We start from the raw sequence: 20,919 nt of genomic DNA, 5'->3' as shown, positions 1-20,919 counted from the left end.
ATTCTGAAAATTTGCTTGACATATAAAATGCAATGATGGCTCAATTCGGGAGCTGATATTGCATTCGGGGCAGGATTTTCCAGGTAAAAATTATTAAGTTTAAAAGAGTTTTCATATTGTCATTGTTTCATATCCATTTTAATCGAAGACGAGTCTGAAAAATCATATCTCGAATGCAGTATCGGCTCCCGAATCGTAAATCAGCTTCTGAAGTTACGCGTACGCAAACAGATTTATGTGCCAGGCAAACTTTCGGAATCCCGCGCGAACTCGACCATTATTTTCGATTACCCGCATACCCCTAGTATTTTAACCATGCTAATCATCAATGAGTGAAAATAGTAACTGATCAAATCGATATACATATGACAATCGTTTGTTGTGAGTTTCCATCTTTATTTAACCTCCTCCTATAGATTAACGGCTGTGATCAATTATTTTCCTTCGAATTTTTCTAGGATTAATCGTTTCCATGCGTATATTATATAGTAATGAGTAAAAGCATTGGTAGACCTGGTTTTCTTGTAAACTTTTGTGTAAATTTATATGAATCTTTATTTAACTTTTTATGTAAGATACAATCTTCGACTGTTACGTTTAAATACGTCATAATAATTCATTGTTAGTGAATAGCTATACAATGAACATAAATAATGAAAAGTATGCAATACACGCAACGTAAAATCTAAGACTGAAAAATTTGCTGATTATTGTAAAATCGATATAAGAATCGATTCTAGATTCTATAAAGTTTAACAAAAAATCAATTTAGAAGCAATATAAGAACTGACATATAGGAATATAGGATATAGGAATCGTAACCCAGATAAATATTTCAGTATCTTATAGAATTTATTCACAATAAAGGTTCTATCTAACTGATTTAAAAATCAAAATTAATGTTACAAGTATTTTTAGTCCTTGATAGCTATATCTTATGAAACATATTATATGAAAGAATCGTGTGTTTTAAAAACCAACGCGGTATTTTATAAGGAAAATTAATTTATGCCATTACAAAAGGTTTACTGATTTACTTTTAGCATTATTTTTATCCTTGCAGCGTTCTATCTGACATTGTAGTCTAAGTTGCATATGTATTTTTTTAACGTTAAAAAATACCTCAAGATTGAGCAAAATATGGAATAAATTTTGTTAACATGAATTCTATATTATAGGAAATTGTTTAATAACAGTAACGTCTTATCGCATTTATTTGAAAAGAATTCGTGACGTTTCATTGTTATGTATGTATAATTTATAGCGTGGTACAGAAAAATCATTGTTGCTACAATGTACAATACAGTGCCTTACGAAAGTATACAGACACTTGCTATTAAAACTTTGACAATAAAAATATGTATGTTAGATTTAAGTTGTGAAAGTAATGTTACAAATACTAAATATAATAAAACAGAAGTATAAAAATCATATATGTATACAAAATTTGAAGCGAATCGGACAGTATTTGTAAAAGTTATGAGACATTAATCGCAAGGGTGTGTCGAAACAGGGTCATAAAATATTCAAACCGTGTTAAGTATATTCAACTTATTTTATATTAATAATTAGGCTTTTTTTACTTCAATTACGGTTTTAAGACGTTGTGTTTTGCTGTGTACTTGCTTGTTTACTAGCCTTTCAATTATTTTAAATTTGATAGAATTGCATATGCTAATTATTTAGAAGTCTAGTGTCTCCTCGATGATTTCGATGCCTTCGAAACATGTTGTCTGGATGATCATTCAGCAACTTATACAAATAACCGTCGTTCAATCTTAGATTCCAAGATATATTCGCAAAGTACTTAAATTAAATTTAGCTTACGATTATATTAGGTTGCCCGAAATGTTTCTTTCGTTTCATAAGGTAATAATAGATGAACAACAATTTCTGTTTTATATTATTTTATTGAATTAGGTATGATCCATTTCGTTCTAATTCTATTATTACGTTCGTGCATAATTCAATAAACTAATATAAAACAAAAAACAATGTGCGCCTATTATTTCCTTATAAAACGAAAGAAACCTTTTGGACAACCTAATACTTTACGATGATGTAGGTAGTCGCATTTTTACACAGCTCAATCTAGAGTTAACCCATTAATGAGAGTGGTAACCATTTTTACTATTGTATTAATTAAAAAAAAAGAGAATGAGTTATGGATTGGGATGGAGTACTATCCGATCGTCATTGGGCTGTCGCCAATAATAGCGTGAAATAATTTTCGATAAATTGATTGATATATGGAATGTTCCACTTTATTCTGATTCTCAGTTGCTCAAAATGATAATACATATACCTATTGTCACTGAAAAATTGTTTACAAAAATGTATAAAATAAATTGTTAAATAGTACACGTCATGTAGTATTAAACATAAATTGATTTATAACTTGAAAAACAAAGCCGAGCGGCGTGCTACGCGTTGCAGTAAGACGTACATTTTTAGTACTTATTTCTTATAATGAATTGAAGTTTCTTCAGACATAACGATACCCAAATGTGCATATGTGCAATGACATAACTCATGCAAATACGTTTAGTTTGCTTTAGTCAGAAAAAACGTTGTTTCTAAAGAACATTACCTTTATTTAAATATTCTTTTGCAAATTTTAAACGCTTACCTTGATTCGTCTTGTTAATAAATGGTTCCTTCCGTGGAATTCTACTACAGACATCGTTGTTTTGTAAAATTCTGCGATATAAATAATTCAAGATCAATACCCACTTTAAATTTGTGGGGCACTATTTCAACGAGTTTTGTAACCGAAATGCATATTTGGACCCTTTTTAATTTCGTGTATAATAATTTTCTGTTCTTTCTGTCCTTTATAAAAGGTACAACACATTCCACATGTCAATTGATTCATCGAAAATTATTTCACACTAGCGTTGCCGACCACATAATGGAGGCCGGAGAGTACGCTAATCCAATTTATAACCCATTCATTTTTTCATTTATACAATATTAAAAATGATTACCTCTCTCATCAGTGATTTCAGTTTAGGTTGGACTACATGCGAATGCAGCTGCTTACTCCAGAATAAAGTAATCGTAATTTAAATTCCATTGAAGCTCTTTGTGAATATGTGGGAAATTAAGGCCCAACGGCGCGGCAATAACATGTATTGGGAAAAGTTGTTTAGAATTACGACCTTGACAACACATTTGAAGGTCGTAAAGATCGGTGAGACGCATCCGATTCCAAATAATTATCATTAAAACATAGCGTGATACTTGCTTGCCCTTCCACTAACAGGATAACGATTCAAATATTCTTGTAATCCAGATATTTGTTAATACAATTTTTAAGCATTTTGTGTCTATGAATATGCAAAATGTGAAAGAAAAGAGTCGATGCTTAAAGGACTTATAATAGTCACAGAGACAGTAAAAAATGTCTAGTCAACGTTCTGATGTAAACTCGATAGCGTTCGATACCATAAGTCAATCTCTTCATAACACATTGAATGTATAATCGTTGAAAGCGAAATAGCGTTCTTGCGGACACGGTTAAACATGAAGAAATATGCATTTCGTATGTTAATAACGGTGTTTCATCTCCAATAACTATACGTTCAATGTACTATGAAGAGATTCACTCATGATATCGAGCGCTAATAAATAATAAAAATTGATTTTACATCGAAAAGATTGCCTTTAGGTTCTTTGTTGATCGGTCATTTTTTAGTCATCCCAGTGAACACTAAGCACCGAATTCCTTTTTCTAAACACTTTGTACAATCATTTTAATCTTATTTCGAGACGGTTAATGAACTTTTTCACGTTAGTCACGACACATGCTCTATCAATTAACTCGCTACAACATAAAATTTCATTAGTTTTAAAAAAGATTTCTCCGAATATATACCGAGGATATAAAATTTCAATTTGACATATGTTTTTATTACTTGAAGTGATTAAACAGTTTTTACCATTTGACATACAAATCCATTCTAATAATTTTCAAATAGTGTACAGTATAATTTATTCAGTGTATCGTCATTTCTATTAATTTTATGTAATACAATACGAGGTGTCCCACCTAATTTTATCACTAGAATATCTCGTTTTTTTTTGGTAATATAAAAAAATGTTTCGGGAATATGTTGAATGTTGTTGAGGGGGGACATAATTTGACATGATTAATTTTCTCGTTCATGAACAGAGGCGTAGAAGTCAGATGAAGGCCACCAGTGTTTCTCTAGATGGAATTATATACTTTTTATTTAATATATTAATCGATGCAGCTGGAAATTCTTTAATTTTTTAAATTTGTTAAATTTAACGCATGTATATGAAAGCATAAGATAACGTAATCGTAAGAATGCCGTTTCGTGTCTTTCCTTGTCTTTTACACGTTAAATTACACAAATTGGTCACCTTATATATACATACATACAAAACGGTAAAATCAATAAGAAATCAGTATAAATATACAGGGTGGTTGGTAACTGGTGGTACAAGCAGAAAGGGGGTGATTCTACGCGAAAAACGAAGTCGAAAATATAGAATAAAAATTTTTCGTTCGAGGCTTTGTTTTCGAGAAAATCGACTTTGAATTTTCGCTCGGTACGCGTCCACTTTATCGCGTCTCGTTATAACGGATCTCACTGTAGATCGTTGTCTCGATGGAAAAGAAAAAAAAAATTTTTATTCTATATAACGCAATAAAAAAGATTCTTCTTATCTTTTCCGTTAACTATAGTGTATCTCTCGATTACTAAAATATTTTTATTATAACTGAACAACAAAGGAGATTTTGCCAAAGTAAGTTTGCAGTTAGAGAATTTTCTTTCTAAAGATTTTTATAATACCATATCTCGGCAAAAATAGTATCGCAACTGAGGAAATAAACATTATAGATAGAATAACTTGACAAATTTACATTTTTAAAAGTAAACAAACATATATAATAAACAACTTAGATTGATTTGTTTTCCACATATATATGTATAGTAAAGAACACTATCAGTTTTGTACATTTTCCTAATTTATTTTCTGTACGACTAAATAGTTGGCGAATCTATCGATGTGTTATCTCCTAACCGATTTTGATGATGTTTGGATATGTAGTAGAAATCAACAGTTTTGCGCTGGTTATGCGTATATACAGGAAAAATACACCGATAGGTTCGTGAAATAATTTTATGCTAGCTTAACTTTATTCATCTGTTGATAACACTTACTCTTCAGTGTGAAACAAAGATAGAAATATGACATTTTATATGACAAAAGTGTCGTGGTGAATATACTAAAAATAAAATAAATTTTTCTTATAGATATGGTATCATATACCTACAGCCAACGTATCGTATCTAGTTCTATTAGCACACTGTGTATAAAAATTATGCGTAAAGATCAACACAGCCTTGAATTTCAAGGGCATTTTTTCATTAGACTTTTCTGATAGGAAGTAAATAGCGTGATATTCATGAATAAACAGGTAATTATTCTTTATCACGTGATATTTCATGTGACAAAAGGTGAGCGAATAAAGGTGAACTATTGCTACGAAAAGACCTTTCAAATAAAAGTTGAGCCGAAGGAGGATTATTTGATGAGATTAGTTCTTCTTTAGGTAGACACGCGGAGAGCATATGGAGCTGACCTGCGTTTCTTTTATAAAACCATATTTTTTTACATGTTATTATACATTAAACAGAAAAATATTAGGTTGTCAGAAAAGCACCTTTCGTTTTGTTCTGTTACTACAAAATGGATCATACACAATTCAATAAAATAATATAAAACAAAAAATGTTATGCACCTATCATTTCCTTATATAACGAAAGAGACAACCTAATATTTAAGTCGCTAGTACCAAAATCCAGCTCAAGACATATTCATTATTGCTGTTGCTTTGTTTCACAAATTGTTCAATAACAGAACATATAACACGCTATACATAGGCATATAAAATATTCGTTAAAATAATAATTTTATAGAATAACGCTCTCAAACTAGTGGTTATGGTCGCGTCGATCGATTCAAAGGTGTAGAATCCTATATATTTGAAATTCATAAAAATTGTTCTTCTATTAGTAGATTTAAAGTTCAAAATTGAACTAATAAATTTAAAAGGAAATGATATTATTTGATTTAAAAAGAAGTTGTATTAATGAATGTTGTATCGAGTTAATTAACCATATTATAATAATATTTAGATATTACTTAGGCATGTACCCTCACATATAAGCATATTTGCTTAATTATAAATATATAATTATAATTATACACTTGTATAATCATATTGTATAATTATAATTTCGTAATAATAACAATAAAAAATTTATTATTACATGTAATTTAACAAAGTGCACTACTTACCTATTAAAACCATTGATTGTAATATATATATTTACAACTCAGTATTAGAAGCTTTAACGAACCAGTCAAAATTTCATTGGCGCGAAATATATTGTAAATACGAGTGCATATTTTTTCAATTTTCTTCTCCGATCGCTGGTGAGGGATGAACGGTAGAATTTTAACATTTTTCATACATGCGGGCAATTTCAACACCTACAGTGCCTACAATTTCAATAAATTGTAAACGTATTTTTTCTAGGGACGAGATATGGTTACGAAAGTGGCAGTGGATATTTAAGCGAACCGGAACACCGTTTATATTCGGATCGTTCTGTCACGCTCGACAGCCGTCGTCGTCTACGTAACAAGGAAAATGATTTCGCCACGTCGACTATGCCCAGAAAGTAAGAAACAAATCGTAATTCGTGGAATAATTTATATATACAAATATATAATAATTTTGTTTAAATTTACTTAACATAGCCCATACATTTGTTTTTCTAAAAAGAATATTTTATTTTATAACAGAATCATCTTAAATAATTTGGTATTATGTGTTGAGGTTTTTATCTCGGAATAGCGGGGGCAAACGCGTGGATGAATGTATTATAGAAATTCTTTATTCAGAAATGTTAGAAATTAGGATTTTCAGTGGTTTCTATCCTACGCGATAATGTATTGATAGCTGGATTTATTACAGTGGATTATTCATTACAATAGATTATTATACAGTGGATATTTAAACAGAAAACGATGATTATTTAATTTGAACTTAATACAGTAATATGATATGACAATTGTCGATTAACGACTCTTGACTCTTGACTCTCCGGTGGCTAACTGACTATCGTCGGCTGCGGTGCCGAAACATATTGATGGTCGTTAGGCCTATTGAAGTTTTCCGACCCTTTCGGCTTGTCGGCATTTGCGTTTTGTCAGCGATCTTTCCGCGGTTCTATAATAGAGACCAAAGTAGCCGCTGGAAAAAGAATCGTATGCCAGGGCCGCGAAACGCGTCGCGTACCCGGTTCGTCGTTAATCGAAGTTTTAATAAGATGACAGGTACTTGGAATTATTGCGGGTCGCGGGGCGTGACACATTCAAATTTAATAACAGAAAATACTCGAAGTTATGATGTTTGATAATGTTATAAGATTTACCATAAACAATATAAAAAAGCTCTTTCTCCTTTACTTTATTAAAAAATAATGGTAAGACAATATTTCAGATCCTTTGATTAATAGATAGTACCAGTGACAAATATTAAGACTGCTATTTGTTATTCTTGTTCAAGACCTTGAACTTTTCTTTTACTTAGTATTTTATGTTATGTAAATCATATATCGGCTTGCCCATATATTTATAACTGTAGGGAATCGAATAATGAGACTACCAATATGTGTAATCAATATGTTTAATCAGTGTATTTAAAACAGATCTTGTCGCGAAACGGTATCTATACAGTAGTTTAGTCACAGTTTATACTGACTCGTTTGCAATCACGTTCGTTTATTTATAATCGTCAGGAGAAGGTCGAAAGATACAAATTCGTCTTGTTTTACGGTTACATGTAGCGGCAGCATTGTTTTGCCCGGAGTTCATAACTCCTTACAATACCTGTGACCTAACGGTCTTGATACTCCGAAGCAAAACAACAACATGATTTGAAGCAAACTTGAAAAAAATTTTAAAAAACTGCTTTTAAAAAACTTGTTTAAAAATTTAGGGTATTATCGTAAAAATGTTATGTACTTTTTATCTATACAAATTGTTACGCCATGCGGCTTGCCATAGATCATATTCGTAACTGTCGGTCGCGGCACTATAATGTCGCGGACGGATCGTCGCGGCTGCCCGGCAAACAAACATTGTAGTGGCAAGCGCATGGTTCATTAAGCAGAGCGACCTCCAGAAACGTCGATTCGTGGCCGTTATTTTATCTGGCGTAAACGAATGTGGCGTGATCCGAACGTAGTGGGGGTCGCCTTCCAGAAAAAACCAACGAATCGAAGGGCGGGCAGAACGTTTCGAGAAGCCAAACAGTCAATACATATCTTATATCGCGCATTACGTAGTTACATTTCTTTTGTTGTTCCATTTATATCTTTCTAGTTAATAAGTTGTTGAAATAAACGTTAATTTATTAGTGTTAATACAGTGCTATATTCATTAAACCACCTCTGTTATCCTAAACGAAACAGGGGAACGACTATTTCGCGGCGTCGATTAACATGATCGTAGCGAGAATTTACAGCTCTCGTTGACGTGCTATCTCGCGATCACGTCTCTCCGCGAACGGTCGTAACACAAATATTGTACCTACTCTCGTTATGTGCTTTCTATCTACAAATATTGTAGATAAATATTTAGTTTAAAAAATAGCGAATTTATAATATCATACTGGGAAAATAAAAACAATGGGAAGCTTACAATTTTTTTCAATATTAGCAGGTCATTTAATACTTATGATCGGCAGTATAAACAGATTTTAGTTATCAGCTGCATATTTTTGATGAATAATTTGATAAATTGATAGAAAGGTAGTTATAATAATTTGTATCAATAATTGTATTATTTCATTGAAAATAACTTGACATTTTAAGATGTACATTACGCACGTTTAAATATCAAAATCAATTCTTTCAATGTAAAATCTTGTATTTTCATATTTACAAAGATTTAAGAAATATCAATTGTAAGCTGTGATGTATTAGATGCAAAGATAAGGATGGTTTGAATTTCTTTTTTGAGGGATTTTAGATTATAGAGCAACGATAGAAAATTCTTGAATGCGAATAGAAAAATGTCCTATAATACGAAGGAATAACTTGAAAATATGCAATATATGCGTCGACCTACGATCCACAAACATCAATTTTATATTGGAATGAAAAGAAGCTGTAATAAATATCTTTTTGCAAATATAAAAACGAACAAACTTTGACAAATTTCAAAACAAGTCGAAAGGATTGATTTTAAAACCTTTGTTGTTTCAGTGCATTTTTTGCCTTTTAGCGAATACTATAAGTCCTTAAAGACTTAGTAAATCTATTTTGTCCTTGAACATGATACTAACGTTCTTACATCTGTGTTGTGTTACATTTTTATGTTTATAATTCAATATTATTTATTGAAAACTTAAACGTTTAAGCTTTCTTAAAACTTTCCATTTTAGTTTTTTCAAAAAAATATAAATAAAAATACTACCTTTTTAGAAAATTTGTTGCATATTTATAATATTAATATTTTTATAAAAAAGACCAATTTTTATAATTATAAGACGGAAATAAAGATCAAAATTGCTGTGATTTCTGCTGAGTTTGTTGCTTCTGTAAGTTCGATAAATAAATATTTTTTATATATGTCGGAGATGAAAGGACATCGAAGCCTTCCGCGGTTTTGCTACAGGCATTAATTGTCTTTGTTTTACAAATAACGAGGCTATTTCGCGTGATATTTACGTCAAAACCTTGGCTTAAAATTTCGCGACCAATCATGATATCTATATCAGTCGTTCTTTTGCCAGAAAATTTCGAGACTGCGGACTTTTTAATTAATCGGCTCCAGAATTGAAGTAAAATGGGAACGACTCACCCAGATGACTTAATCTGCCAGTTGGAGACTCCACCGCGTAGGAGTCGACTCGACGTTCGTTATTGGAATCATAGTTTCTTTCCCGCAGTAACTGGCAATCAGGCGCGACATGATCCTTCCCAAGACACTTGAAGCAAAACACCTTGGACGATGTAGCTGGTCGGCTTCCTTCAAGGCGTCGCGTATCCTTCTGTTTCTCGATCCTTACCCTCTTTCGGCACTCCGCTATTTTATGTCCGAAGACACTACAGTAAAGGCACTTATTCCGGGAGTCAGGTAGCTTGTGTCGTTTGGTTTCAGAGCCAGTTGATGTATTACTTGTCGAAGACGCCGGCCTCTTCGCGAGAGCGAGAACTCTCATTTCACTTAGAAATTGGTCCTCGGTCTTCATATCCTTCTCAAGTGCTACTTGTTCAATGCGCTGATCTTGTGGGCTCACTTGACAAAGAATGATAGCGTTGATTACTTCCGCCATAGTTACATTTTGCCACTTCGTCTTCAGGAGGGAGCGGAGACGAATGGCGTAAGCTGCCATGTTTTCGTCCTTCTGTGGTTGTTCTCTGAATATATTCATTAGCGTCGAGGTTGCTTTGCCACCAAAACGCGTAATAAAATGTTACTTAAACATTGGCCAGGTAAGCTCTTCGCCGTTCACTCTCTGCGTAAACCAATGCGCTGCAGAACCCTTTAGAGCACTATTTAAAGCAGAAACTAACGCGCTGTCTTGTAGAGGGTTGTCCTTCATAAGCAGATTAACAGCTGCGCACCATGCGACTGGATCGGCGCCCGCGATTTCGGGGTTAAAACGTGGTAGCACTAGATTTATAGGTTCCGCACTCGGTTTCGGCACCAGTGTCTGAATTAACTCGCGCATGATAGTCATATGCTCTTGCATTGTTATAACCGGCACTGATCCCACTTCTGATATCGGGTTGGCTTTGGTATTAGGGTTATGGTCGTTTGATGAATCTCCACTGGAACTAGCCATCGTTGTGGTACAGTGAAGATAGAGTTTATTAACACAAGTATGGATATGTGGCGGCACTCAACAGCAAATACCACCACTCGACACTAACTAGTGTCGGACGACGGCAGTGTCACGTAAACTTAAGGGTTGGATGATGAAATAAAATAGCTGAGTCGTAACACAACTAATAACTTTGTTTTAATCAACCTTTATTATGAATTCAGCAATCACAATGTAACACGCACTGAATTAACATAAATCACAATTCACTCCAACCACGTTATGTAAGACTTAGTTACAACAATACATTAAGTACGCGATTTATAAGGGTAGAGACCGATATAGATATGTTGACTATTCTAAGGATACAGAATAAGTGAAGTTTTACTGACGATACTGTGTCTGAGGAAAGCTAGGGGTGGGTGTGTCTAAGGACACGGGACTATCGGATTTGTTGATGACAATTTTGGTTAAGGAAGTGAGGGCAGTAGACACCGTCTCCGATTGGATAATAAGACGGTTGGTGGACCAGGAAGGGTTTTAGCCGCCCTCGTGAGAAAGTTGCTAACGGAACATACCAGATGCGAGGAAAACCAACTTTCCATGTTAACACGTGGTAAACAATAAACGTAAAAGGAAATCTAAGACAAGGGATACTCGCTTGGTCCGAAGGACCTTAACGATGAAAATTCCAAGGCCCCTGGTGGGTATTTAAGACTATTGAGGGTACGCGCCAAGGATGTGCAGACATCTGGGTGCCATCCTGTCCGCGTTGCGTAGCCTGGTCTCTGATGTGAATTGACGTTACAGCAGCGCAGTGGTTAGCGCCTTAGGTTACGAATGTTCGGAACCCGGGTTCAAATCCCGGCGACCGGAGTCCGATTTTTCTTCCACGCATCTAAATTAGAAGAAAAATAGCAGTACCCCATCAGTGACTTCTACAGCCAGCATCTGCAATTACCACGGTCAACACTTGCGTCTCAGATACAACAGATTTGACAATTAACTGCGGCGATTAGGCACTCGTAACACTAATGACAATGGCCTCAGGTTCGATAACGAATCCGTGGTCAACGGGATGGCGAATTTATTACTTTCGTCAAAGTCTAAGTTGGACTATATGTTAAAACGTGAAATATTCACGGATCGCAAAGACTGCAAAGGAAAACTATGATAGGTGTTTTTAAGGGCACGAGATCATTGGATTCGTGGAGAAAAGTCATCGTTCGGAAAGTGAGGGAAATTGACGTTGCTGTTAATTGGTCAATTTCCATGTTGATAGTTAGAGAAGGATATTAGCCGCCCTTGAGGGAAAGTTACTAGTGGGAAGCTTCGTTCGTGAAAAAGGTAGATTTCCCCTATCTTCCTGTAGTTGGGACAAAGGCTGTTTGTCTGTTTGAAGGACTTTAGTTAACTAAATCTCCTCAGGCTAGCAGAACATGTACTGTGGAGATGCGTCGACATGTGATAATCATCTTACCCGAAGAATAGGGTCTGCGTGTGGCGAGCCACGGGACAGAAACCGTTGGAATGTTTACTGTCGAGTGCCGCTACAACTATTTCTTTTTAAGGAGAGCTATACTATTACCCCATACCTTTGTTAGACAAAGCGTTTATCCCTTAAGCTCATTATCACAAATCTCGAACAAATATAATCGGATTGAATGACGAGAATTGCTTAATTACGGTTATGATTAGAATCTAGATTATAATGTTAAGGGATTTTCCCAAAGTTCCAAAGGGAAGCCTTCGGTGTCCTTTCATCTCCGACATATACAGGGTGGTTGGTAACTGGTGGCACAAGCGGAAAGGGGGTGAAGCGGAAAGGTGAAAAAGAAGTCGATAATATAGAATAAAAAAATTTTTTTTTAATTTTTTTTTTTAATTTTTCCATCGAGACAGCGATCTACAGTGAGATCCGTTATAACGAGACGTGATAAAGTGCACAAAACGAAAAATTTTTATTCTATATTTTCGACTTCTTTTTTCGCGTAGAATCACCCCCTTTTCGCTTGTACCACCAGTTACCAACCACCCTGTATATATTTAAATGTATTAAAGATTAAAATATTTTCACCTAAACGGCAATTTTTATAAAAATTCTTCGTTTTCATTTCAGAAATGGCACATTAAAATATACTTCAGAGATTTATAAAAATCAACCTGGACGCATCGAGGATTACGAACCTGGACGGTCATCGATCGCCGAAAAGGAAGCCAAGGAGGTATGCATATTTACGGTTTTAAAAAAGTAATCGTTCTTTGTGCAACCCTATTTCATGAATTTCCTTTGAGAACATGCCTCATCGAAATTTCTCTATAATAACTCTGGTAAAAATCATTCCGCGGAAAGCATATGAAAACCTTGATTACCTAACAGAGGAAGGATATAGCATTTATGTAATTCCAGTGAATTCATACTTTTAATGAATTTGTTATGATAATAAAGAGACGGTGGAACAATAGATATTTATTTAAGACTTTAGTTTGTAAAATTACGAATGATTGCAATTGCAAATATCTAGAATGAAACGTGTTATAAGACAAAAATCTATGTTTCGTTACTCTCTTCGCACTGTTCGAGTGACAGAGGGAAGAATAATGCAGACTTTTTTATTGGATACAATACGTAGCTTATAAAAGTCACTGTACTAGGACGCCTATGTAAGACTTTAGGACAAAAGACTAAACGGATTGAATCCCCGTTAGCAGAGTAACTACTATAGCATAAAATATTATTACGTACAAAAGGTAAAAGATATATTCTAAATTACATATTACATAATATTGTAAATTAAGAATATGTTAAATAGTAGACAATTGTTGACATGAAAAACTACATTCTTGGTCAGTTAATAAATATTCTTTTGCTTTAGAGATTTTTTAACTGAAATTTATTTAAATTTTTAATAATGTAACACTTTTATATGTGCTGTTTCTCAGAAACATTTTACTGCCTTTTTATCGCTTGAAGTAAAATATGATTTATATCGATAAAAGGGAGATTTTATAAGAAAACCGATTTATAAATCTTACAAACTAATAAATAAAAATTTATAGCAATAATTAATATGTTATAATTTTTGTATGAAATATTAATAGAATTTACTAATCTTTTTAATAATTTCTATACTAGGTTTATTTTACTACTCAAAAATAGAAGAAATAATTCTCAATTATGTCTAATTTTATCATCTTTCGTGTCTAGACTCTAGTTATATCCCCCTCTTTGTAAAAAGCAATCATTATTTAATAATTGTCTGAAAAGAGACTTATTGAAAGTGAAATAAATTACAACAGAGAAATGTATCTTAGATTAAGAGATTCAATTTTAACAGACCAAGAATTTGAAATAGTATACATACTCGCTCACAGTATACTCAATATTTGAGAAATGAATTGTTCTGCTGTAATTTTGCCTCTACTTCCAATGTTGTTGAAATGCCTTTATTCACTCTGTGTTATTTTTATTCCATCATTAGAAAAAGTTTTAGAAATTTTTAAAGAAAAATTATGTCATATCCTTTGTCCGTTGGCCAAGGAATAATCTCTAGTCTTATTCAATTTATTCGACGACCAGTTAGGCTGAAAATTCCACGTTGCCTGCTTTTTCGCGAATTTCTAATCAAAGTGACGCTTGATTAATGCATATTAATGCGACTATTGTCGCCACTTTATCGAATGACAATACAAACGGTATGTATGTAGAAGCTTCCCGAACACAGTGTGTCTGGAACTTGATCGTTTGAAATGGCTTTGCTTCTAGCCGACTTCTGTCAAACGGACGAGAAGGAAGGTAACGATTAACCGAACGATTGAAATCAGTTTACGATACGAAACAATTGTTTTTCTTACTTGGTTTTTCGAAAGCTTCTTTTGTTGACGCGTGACACGTTCTTTCGCCACATGAACGTCATGTTACGTTTCTTTCCAGTGTAAAAACATTTCGATGTGTTTAGAGTTTCAGAAGTATCGAGCGCACGCAATCTCGTCCATGCTTATCGATATTTTATCATACTCGTTTTTCAGTTTTAATTTCTTTAGTTAATTAGCTTCAGTAGCGCTGCTTTTAATGATCAGAAACAGTGACTTGCTTTTCATCCAAAAATTAAAATATTTTTGTCAGACACAAGAGAATATGCAGATAAAAATATAAAAACTTGAAAATATCCATTAATTTTTAATGATATCGAATTTAGAGCAATTAGCTTTAATTATAAAAGAAATATCATTTGAATTACGAAGAAATAAATATTTAACATTTATTTTAATGTTTTTTTCACCATATTTATTTTTAGTATTTTTCAAGAAATTTAAACCAGTAGTTTACTTCGTTAGAAACATAAATAAAGATTAATTGAATATGTTAGAAATGTATTCGTATGTAATATGCAGCGAATGAAAAGCAGTCACAAAAAAATACATTCTTCAGTTATTTTTATCCAATTTTTAGTATCATTTTTAACCTTACATGGTTAGTGCAGAAATTAACGCTATATTTAATTCTATGTTTCTAGTGGTGGGACGAGGTCATGGATATATTTGACGGGGTACGACACATTTATATTTAATCGTAGTTAAATAAGGATCAGCTCCACTTTTTCCTCATTCCACTTGTTCTTCGACGTCGAGTCCTGTACAATCTCTCTTTCCTATCAGTCTGGATAGTTTGTACGGTCGAAATGGATTGCATTCAGCCCTTAGATTTTTCAAGTCACGTAGTTTGCCGTTAAATAACGTTAAGTGTCATATTCAGTTACATAACGAAGTCATTGAGGAAGAATACAACCGATACGTATATTTACATTTAAAAGTAAAATTTACCTTACTTTTTATTCAAATCTGATCTTTCATCTATTGAATATTTTACTAATCTAGCTATAGAATGTCCATTTCGAAAGCATCTAATTGATTTCACTTTTAAAATACACTAGTGAGACATCAAAGTATTGTGAACTATAATTTCGCGTAAAACTCGATAATCAAAAACTCAAAAACATTTCCTTTTCCCGTCGTATTTTTGTATCATTTTTAGCATCAAATTTTCTCAAACTAACAGCTTCGAGTAATGTAACGATTGAATCTTTCTGTGTTAATATAATCGAGCCCCTTGCACCTAATAAAAAACGCACAAGGTGACCCATGCATGTGAACCTACTTAAAATTCACACTCCCATTCCTAGAGACAATTTCTCTAAAAACAAATCGAAATCAAGTAAAAATTCCTATTATTTGCTCGAATTGTCTCTGTTTAACCGAAAAACTATTCTATTGGTACTACATATCTCGTGATCGATGTCCATGTGTGTGTGTGTGTGTGTGTCTTTGGTGTTTACGTATCGTGTCCGTTCGTGTGCACTTTGGACGGTCCCGGATAACGCGTCTTTCCCTGGTCCCTGGACGATGCCGTTGACAACTGCAACTACCTACAACAACCACGACGACGACACCGACACCGACTGTATAACAACGCTAAATAACAACGGGACAGTGGTTGAACGAGAATGGACATCCCCAGGGTATGGAAATGAAGGAGCTCCGAGATGCACAGCTGAGCCACCGTGCTCTGAGCCTCTCCTACCGACCGGAGAGCAGTTACAATGTAAGGGTATCAGCGGTCAGCAGCTCGAAAGCCCTCGAGGTCGTCTCGAAATCTCGTTCGAGTGTCGTGGAGAAAAGCTCCCGTGCCAGTGTCCAGAACATGAAATCTCAAACCGGCTCAAAGCTATGGTCGAGCATAAACGTGTTCGATTATAATCTCGATCGGTCGACAGAAAGAACGATCGGGACGAAAAGTGGCAAGGATGATTCAAAAATCGATCGGATTGTACGACCTCTTGAACGGGCTGCTGCCGACTGTGGTTGGCACGCTGGCATGCTGGAAGGAAGATCCAAGAGCTTCGTGTTGCCAGATCGTTGCTTACGTCGATCGAGCTCGCCGACAGGCGATAGATCGACCGCTATCAGATCGACGCTCCTAGAGGCTACCAGCGACGAACAGTATCGTCATCGCCACCATCATCACCATCACCACCACCACCATCATCACCATCACCAACGTGTCTCGCCCACTTCTTCTTCTTCTACGTCTTCTTCTATTTCCAGCACCAATCACACTATGCTATCGTCACCATCATCAACGACACCTTCTCTTCTCACCGCCAACGTTCAGACGTCGGCTGTTTCACGGGTTAGAGGCCGCAACATCGTCGACAAGTAGAATGCACGATGACGTTGTCCTCTATTACTCGAATCTCTCTCTCTTTCTCTTTACCGGTCTTAGGATATGGTGGTTACTGTGGCTGCGTATTCTGATGAACTGTTGTTCTGAAACATATATCAGAATGATTAAATATATGCCTTTCAGAAGCCAAACCGATCAATTCATTTTTTTATGAAGTCGTCAATGTTATGTGATGTTTAAAAAAACCGACTTATTTCCAGAAATTTATTTTTCAGGGGGAGAGCATAAATAATCACAAATACCAAAATAAATCAAAATTATCCTTGTAATTATCAGTTTCCTCTGTATTTTTATTTATCGAGTTCATCGACATGGCTTATAAATAATTCATATACATATACATTATTATAATGAAAATACGTATATGCATTTTGTTTTTCAGATGTTTCATTAGTCAGAACGACAATTCCACAGAACACAAATCTACTGTGACGATAGCCTTATTCTATACATCGTAGGTATAAATTTGTGGTACAAGTAAAGTCAAGGAGATTCTATAGGTCATAATAAAACGAAAATCAGGAATCTGGTGATCGAACATGTTTTATTTAAACTCTATTTTATCTAAAACAATGCCTTAAACGACCAAATTTTATTCTACGCTTTCCATTTATTTTCACATGTAAAACCACCACCTAGTCCTGTATCTAAGAAAACTTACTATAGCCGGGCAAGTTATACAGAGTTATCCACTTAACTCGGAACCCGCGTTTGCGAAAACGTATCAGAATGGCAACATTGTAACGTACGCTTATTACTTGGATGAAATGTCGCTCGTCCTCTATGAGTTGTTGCTAGAAGTATAATTAGACGACAACACAGCGGCTTGTTTGTCGCCGGAGAACTTTAAATTGGACGTCACAATAAGAAGAAGACGGTCACTGCGAAAGTGAGCCTCACGTTTTCGCGCGATGATTTCATATTCCTGCGCGTTTCTGAAGCTTCGAAGCAAGCAAGCGCTTCTGATACTGTTCCCACGTATTACAAATTTTTTTTTTAATAACTGAAATCTTGAATTATCTTACCTGAAATGTAATTACAATATTTGATTCTAGTAGTAAATGCACATGTTACTCTGTTGTTATTTTCAATGTTCTCTCGAGCCAGGGTTCCGAGTTAATTGGATGACCTTACGTATGAATTTGAAATAGGAAATAATTATTTGAAATAATTTATTTCGTATCGTCATTTTTAATAGTGCTATTCTAAAATGTAGGTAACATCGATTTATTTGGAACGATAGCAACACCTATCTCGTTGGGAATTAAGCAAAAATGTGTTTGAATACTTCTAAAAATTTTCACGAATGTATTATATATGGTATAGGCAACATTTTGAAATTTCATTAGCACTGCAATGAGACTCGAACAAAATATCTTGTTGAAGTATACCTTTCGCAGAGATCACAAAAATATTTAAACATTCAATTACCATTATATTAATAAGCTTCGATATGCAGTGGAACATGCTGTATACTAATCTTTTTACTAAATATGGTTTGTAGTAAATATCTTATAACTTGTATACACGCATTTTCTGATTGATTTCTAATTTTACCAATATAATCATAATAGTTGTTTCGTTATAATGCCAATGAAATTTCAAAATATTTAATGTAACACATATAATATGTACATACAAGTTTTCTATGGTAAATAATCAAACACTTTCATGAACTATTGTACACCGGACAAGTTCTCAACCTTGATTTCTATAAAAAAAAAAAAAAAAAAAAGAAAATGAAGCTCCCAACGTAATTTGATTATTCTAGATTTTCACATAATTTTGAATTGTAGGATTTTCTTCACTTCAATTGTATCACGAATTTATGCTTACAGTATGCATATATATTATTCTTAACTTCTTTTTCTTGATTTATTATCTTCCGTGTAGCTGTCTGAATCTCTCGTTGCACGTGTGTATCTTCTGCTTATCTATACTTTTTAACATCTTCCAATCATCTTTGTCTTATTTAAACCTCTTGTCTTCTAGCGTGCTTGTCAATCGTCAAGAACTTGTTGCTCGACTTAACAATTCGATGTCCAGAAAGTTCTGTTATCAGAAGATATGTCAAAGAATAAGGGTTGCGAGCGCAGTAAAGTTCGCAAATAGTTGTTGAGATAAGAAGGCTGTCCGTAGAACGAGTTTCAGTTCGTTACTCGAGTTGAAAGGAACACATGAATTTTTATTCAATATGGTTTGTCTCACTTTTCTAGGTTGTTTCCTTGTGCAAATAATTTTCTTATACTTTTTTATATTATTGGTTTTAATAAAGGATTATGAAGGAATGTTTCCTTCTTCTTTAAGATGTTTTGATAAAGATCGTTATAAGAATTTCAAACAGCTGATCGTGATGCATCAAATGAAATTCATATAAATTATTTTGAACATGAGATATCAGAAATATTCATGCTTTATTCTATAGATATTTTAAAATGTCAAACTATCAATATTTTAATTAAATCAAGAGAAAATAATTTTTCACATAGACAACTTTCGCTTTTGTATACAGTGTTCATCATTAAATTCCAGTATTACATCTGATAATTAATATTAGGAATTTTGGTTTTATTTATTATAGACATTTGATTAGAACTCAGAGAAATAGCTTAATATGTCTTATACATGCAATATTTTATAATATTTTTAACATTTTTTTCTAATTTATCAATTTATAATTTGAATACCTTTATTAGAAAAGTGGTTTTAATAAAGAAAAGAAATTTATTAATACAAATATAATTTTAATTTAATTTACTCAAAAATGATTCATTTTTAATGTAATATTTGGAGTAAAAATTTGCAGTTTATATAGAGACAGCACAATATTACTTTTATATGTGAATTCGTCGCGACGAAAGGGGAGAAACGTAAAAGAATTAGAAAAAATTTCCGTTTTGAAAGTCATGGAAAAGAAAAAAGATCATTCGGTCGGATTATTAAACCAGTATTATAGCCTGTACAGGGTGTTCGCGCTAATTTGGATCAGCGTCTTTCTTGTAAACGATAAGTTTATCGAATAGATAAAAGAAGGAAAATATGAATGGTTTAAACTAAACTACATAATAACAATAATATTCTTTTCGTAAAATATGCAAATATGCATGTGCATTTTGCAGTTGCACTATTTTTTTAAGTGGAAAACTTCTTTTTTTTGCATATATGAATCCTTTCATTCATTCTGTGAGAAAAAGTGTTAGGGTAACATGGTCGAAAATTGATTAGTTTAAAAGATATTCTAATTTCAATTGTGTAGAAATTATCATATGTGAGATAAAGAAGATATAAATACGAGAGTTTTGTTTTTCCTTGTTTATCATATGATATTTTACAAAATTAAAGTTAGGATATCTTTTAAACTAATTAATTTTTTACCATGTTAACCGAATACTTTTTTCATAAAATGAAAGGATTCCATGTATTAAAAAGAAGAAAAGTCATTTGTTTAAAGAAATAGTACAACTGTACAAAATGTACATGCATATTTGCACTTGCGAGAAGAATATTATTGTTAATACATAGTTCACTTTGAATCATTCATCTTTTCTCTCTTTCATTTTTTTCTCATACTTATTGTTTACGAAAAAAATGCTGATCCTAATTGCCGCGAACATCTCGTATGCATGGCAATATCTGATAGGAACATCTTGACCTGCATCTCTAGTGTTATCTGTAGCGAAAACTTTTTCAGACGATATTTCATTGGCTCCAATCAGGCCTTTTTTGATGTTATTATTTTTTCTATAGGTGGGTCATGTAAAGCTCAGCTTTGTTTTTTTTAGATGAAATTATATAT

General features: G+C 33.5%; 1 protein-coding gene across 1 annotated transcript in view; it reads left to right on the top strand.

Annotated features, from left to right (window-relative positions):
* Positions 1-20,919, top strand: part of LOC117211777 — a 377,618-nt gene that overhangs the window by 272,076 nt on the left and 84,623 nt on the right. Inside the window, exons 17-20 of the mRNA XM_033456000.1 lie at positions 6,578-6,722; positions 12,999-13,104; positions 15,397-15,429; positions 16,371-16,481. Coding sequence (XP_033311891.1) covers positions 6,578-6,722; positions 12,999-13,104; positions 15,397-15,429; positions 16,371-16,481 — 395 coding nt within the window. The remainder of the gene's footprint in view (positions 1-6,577; positions 6,723-12,998; positions 13,105-15,396; positions 15,430-16,370; positions 16,482-20,919) is intronic.

The sequence above is a fragment of the Bombus bifarius genome, unplaced genomic scaffold (assembly GCF_011952205.1).
Source record: "Bombus bifarius isolate JDL3187 unplaced genomic scaffold, Bbif_JDL3187 scf7180000008243, whole genome shotgun sequence".
Taxonomy (NCBI): Eukaryota; Metazoa; Arthropoda; class Insecta; order Hymenoptera; family Apidae; genus Bombus; species Bombus bifarius.
The sequence above is the reverse complement of the archived record's forward strand: the minus strand, read 5'-3'. Positions and strand labels throughout refer to the sequence as shown.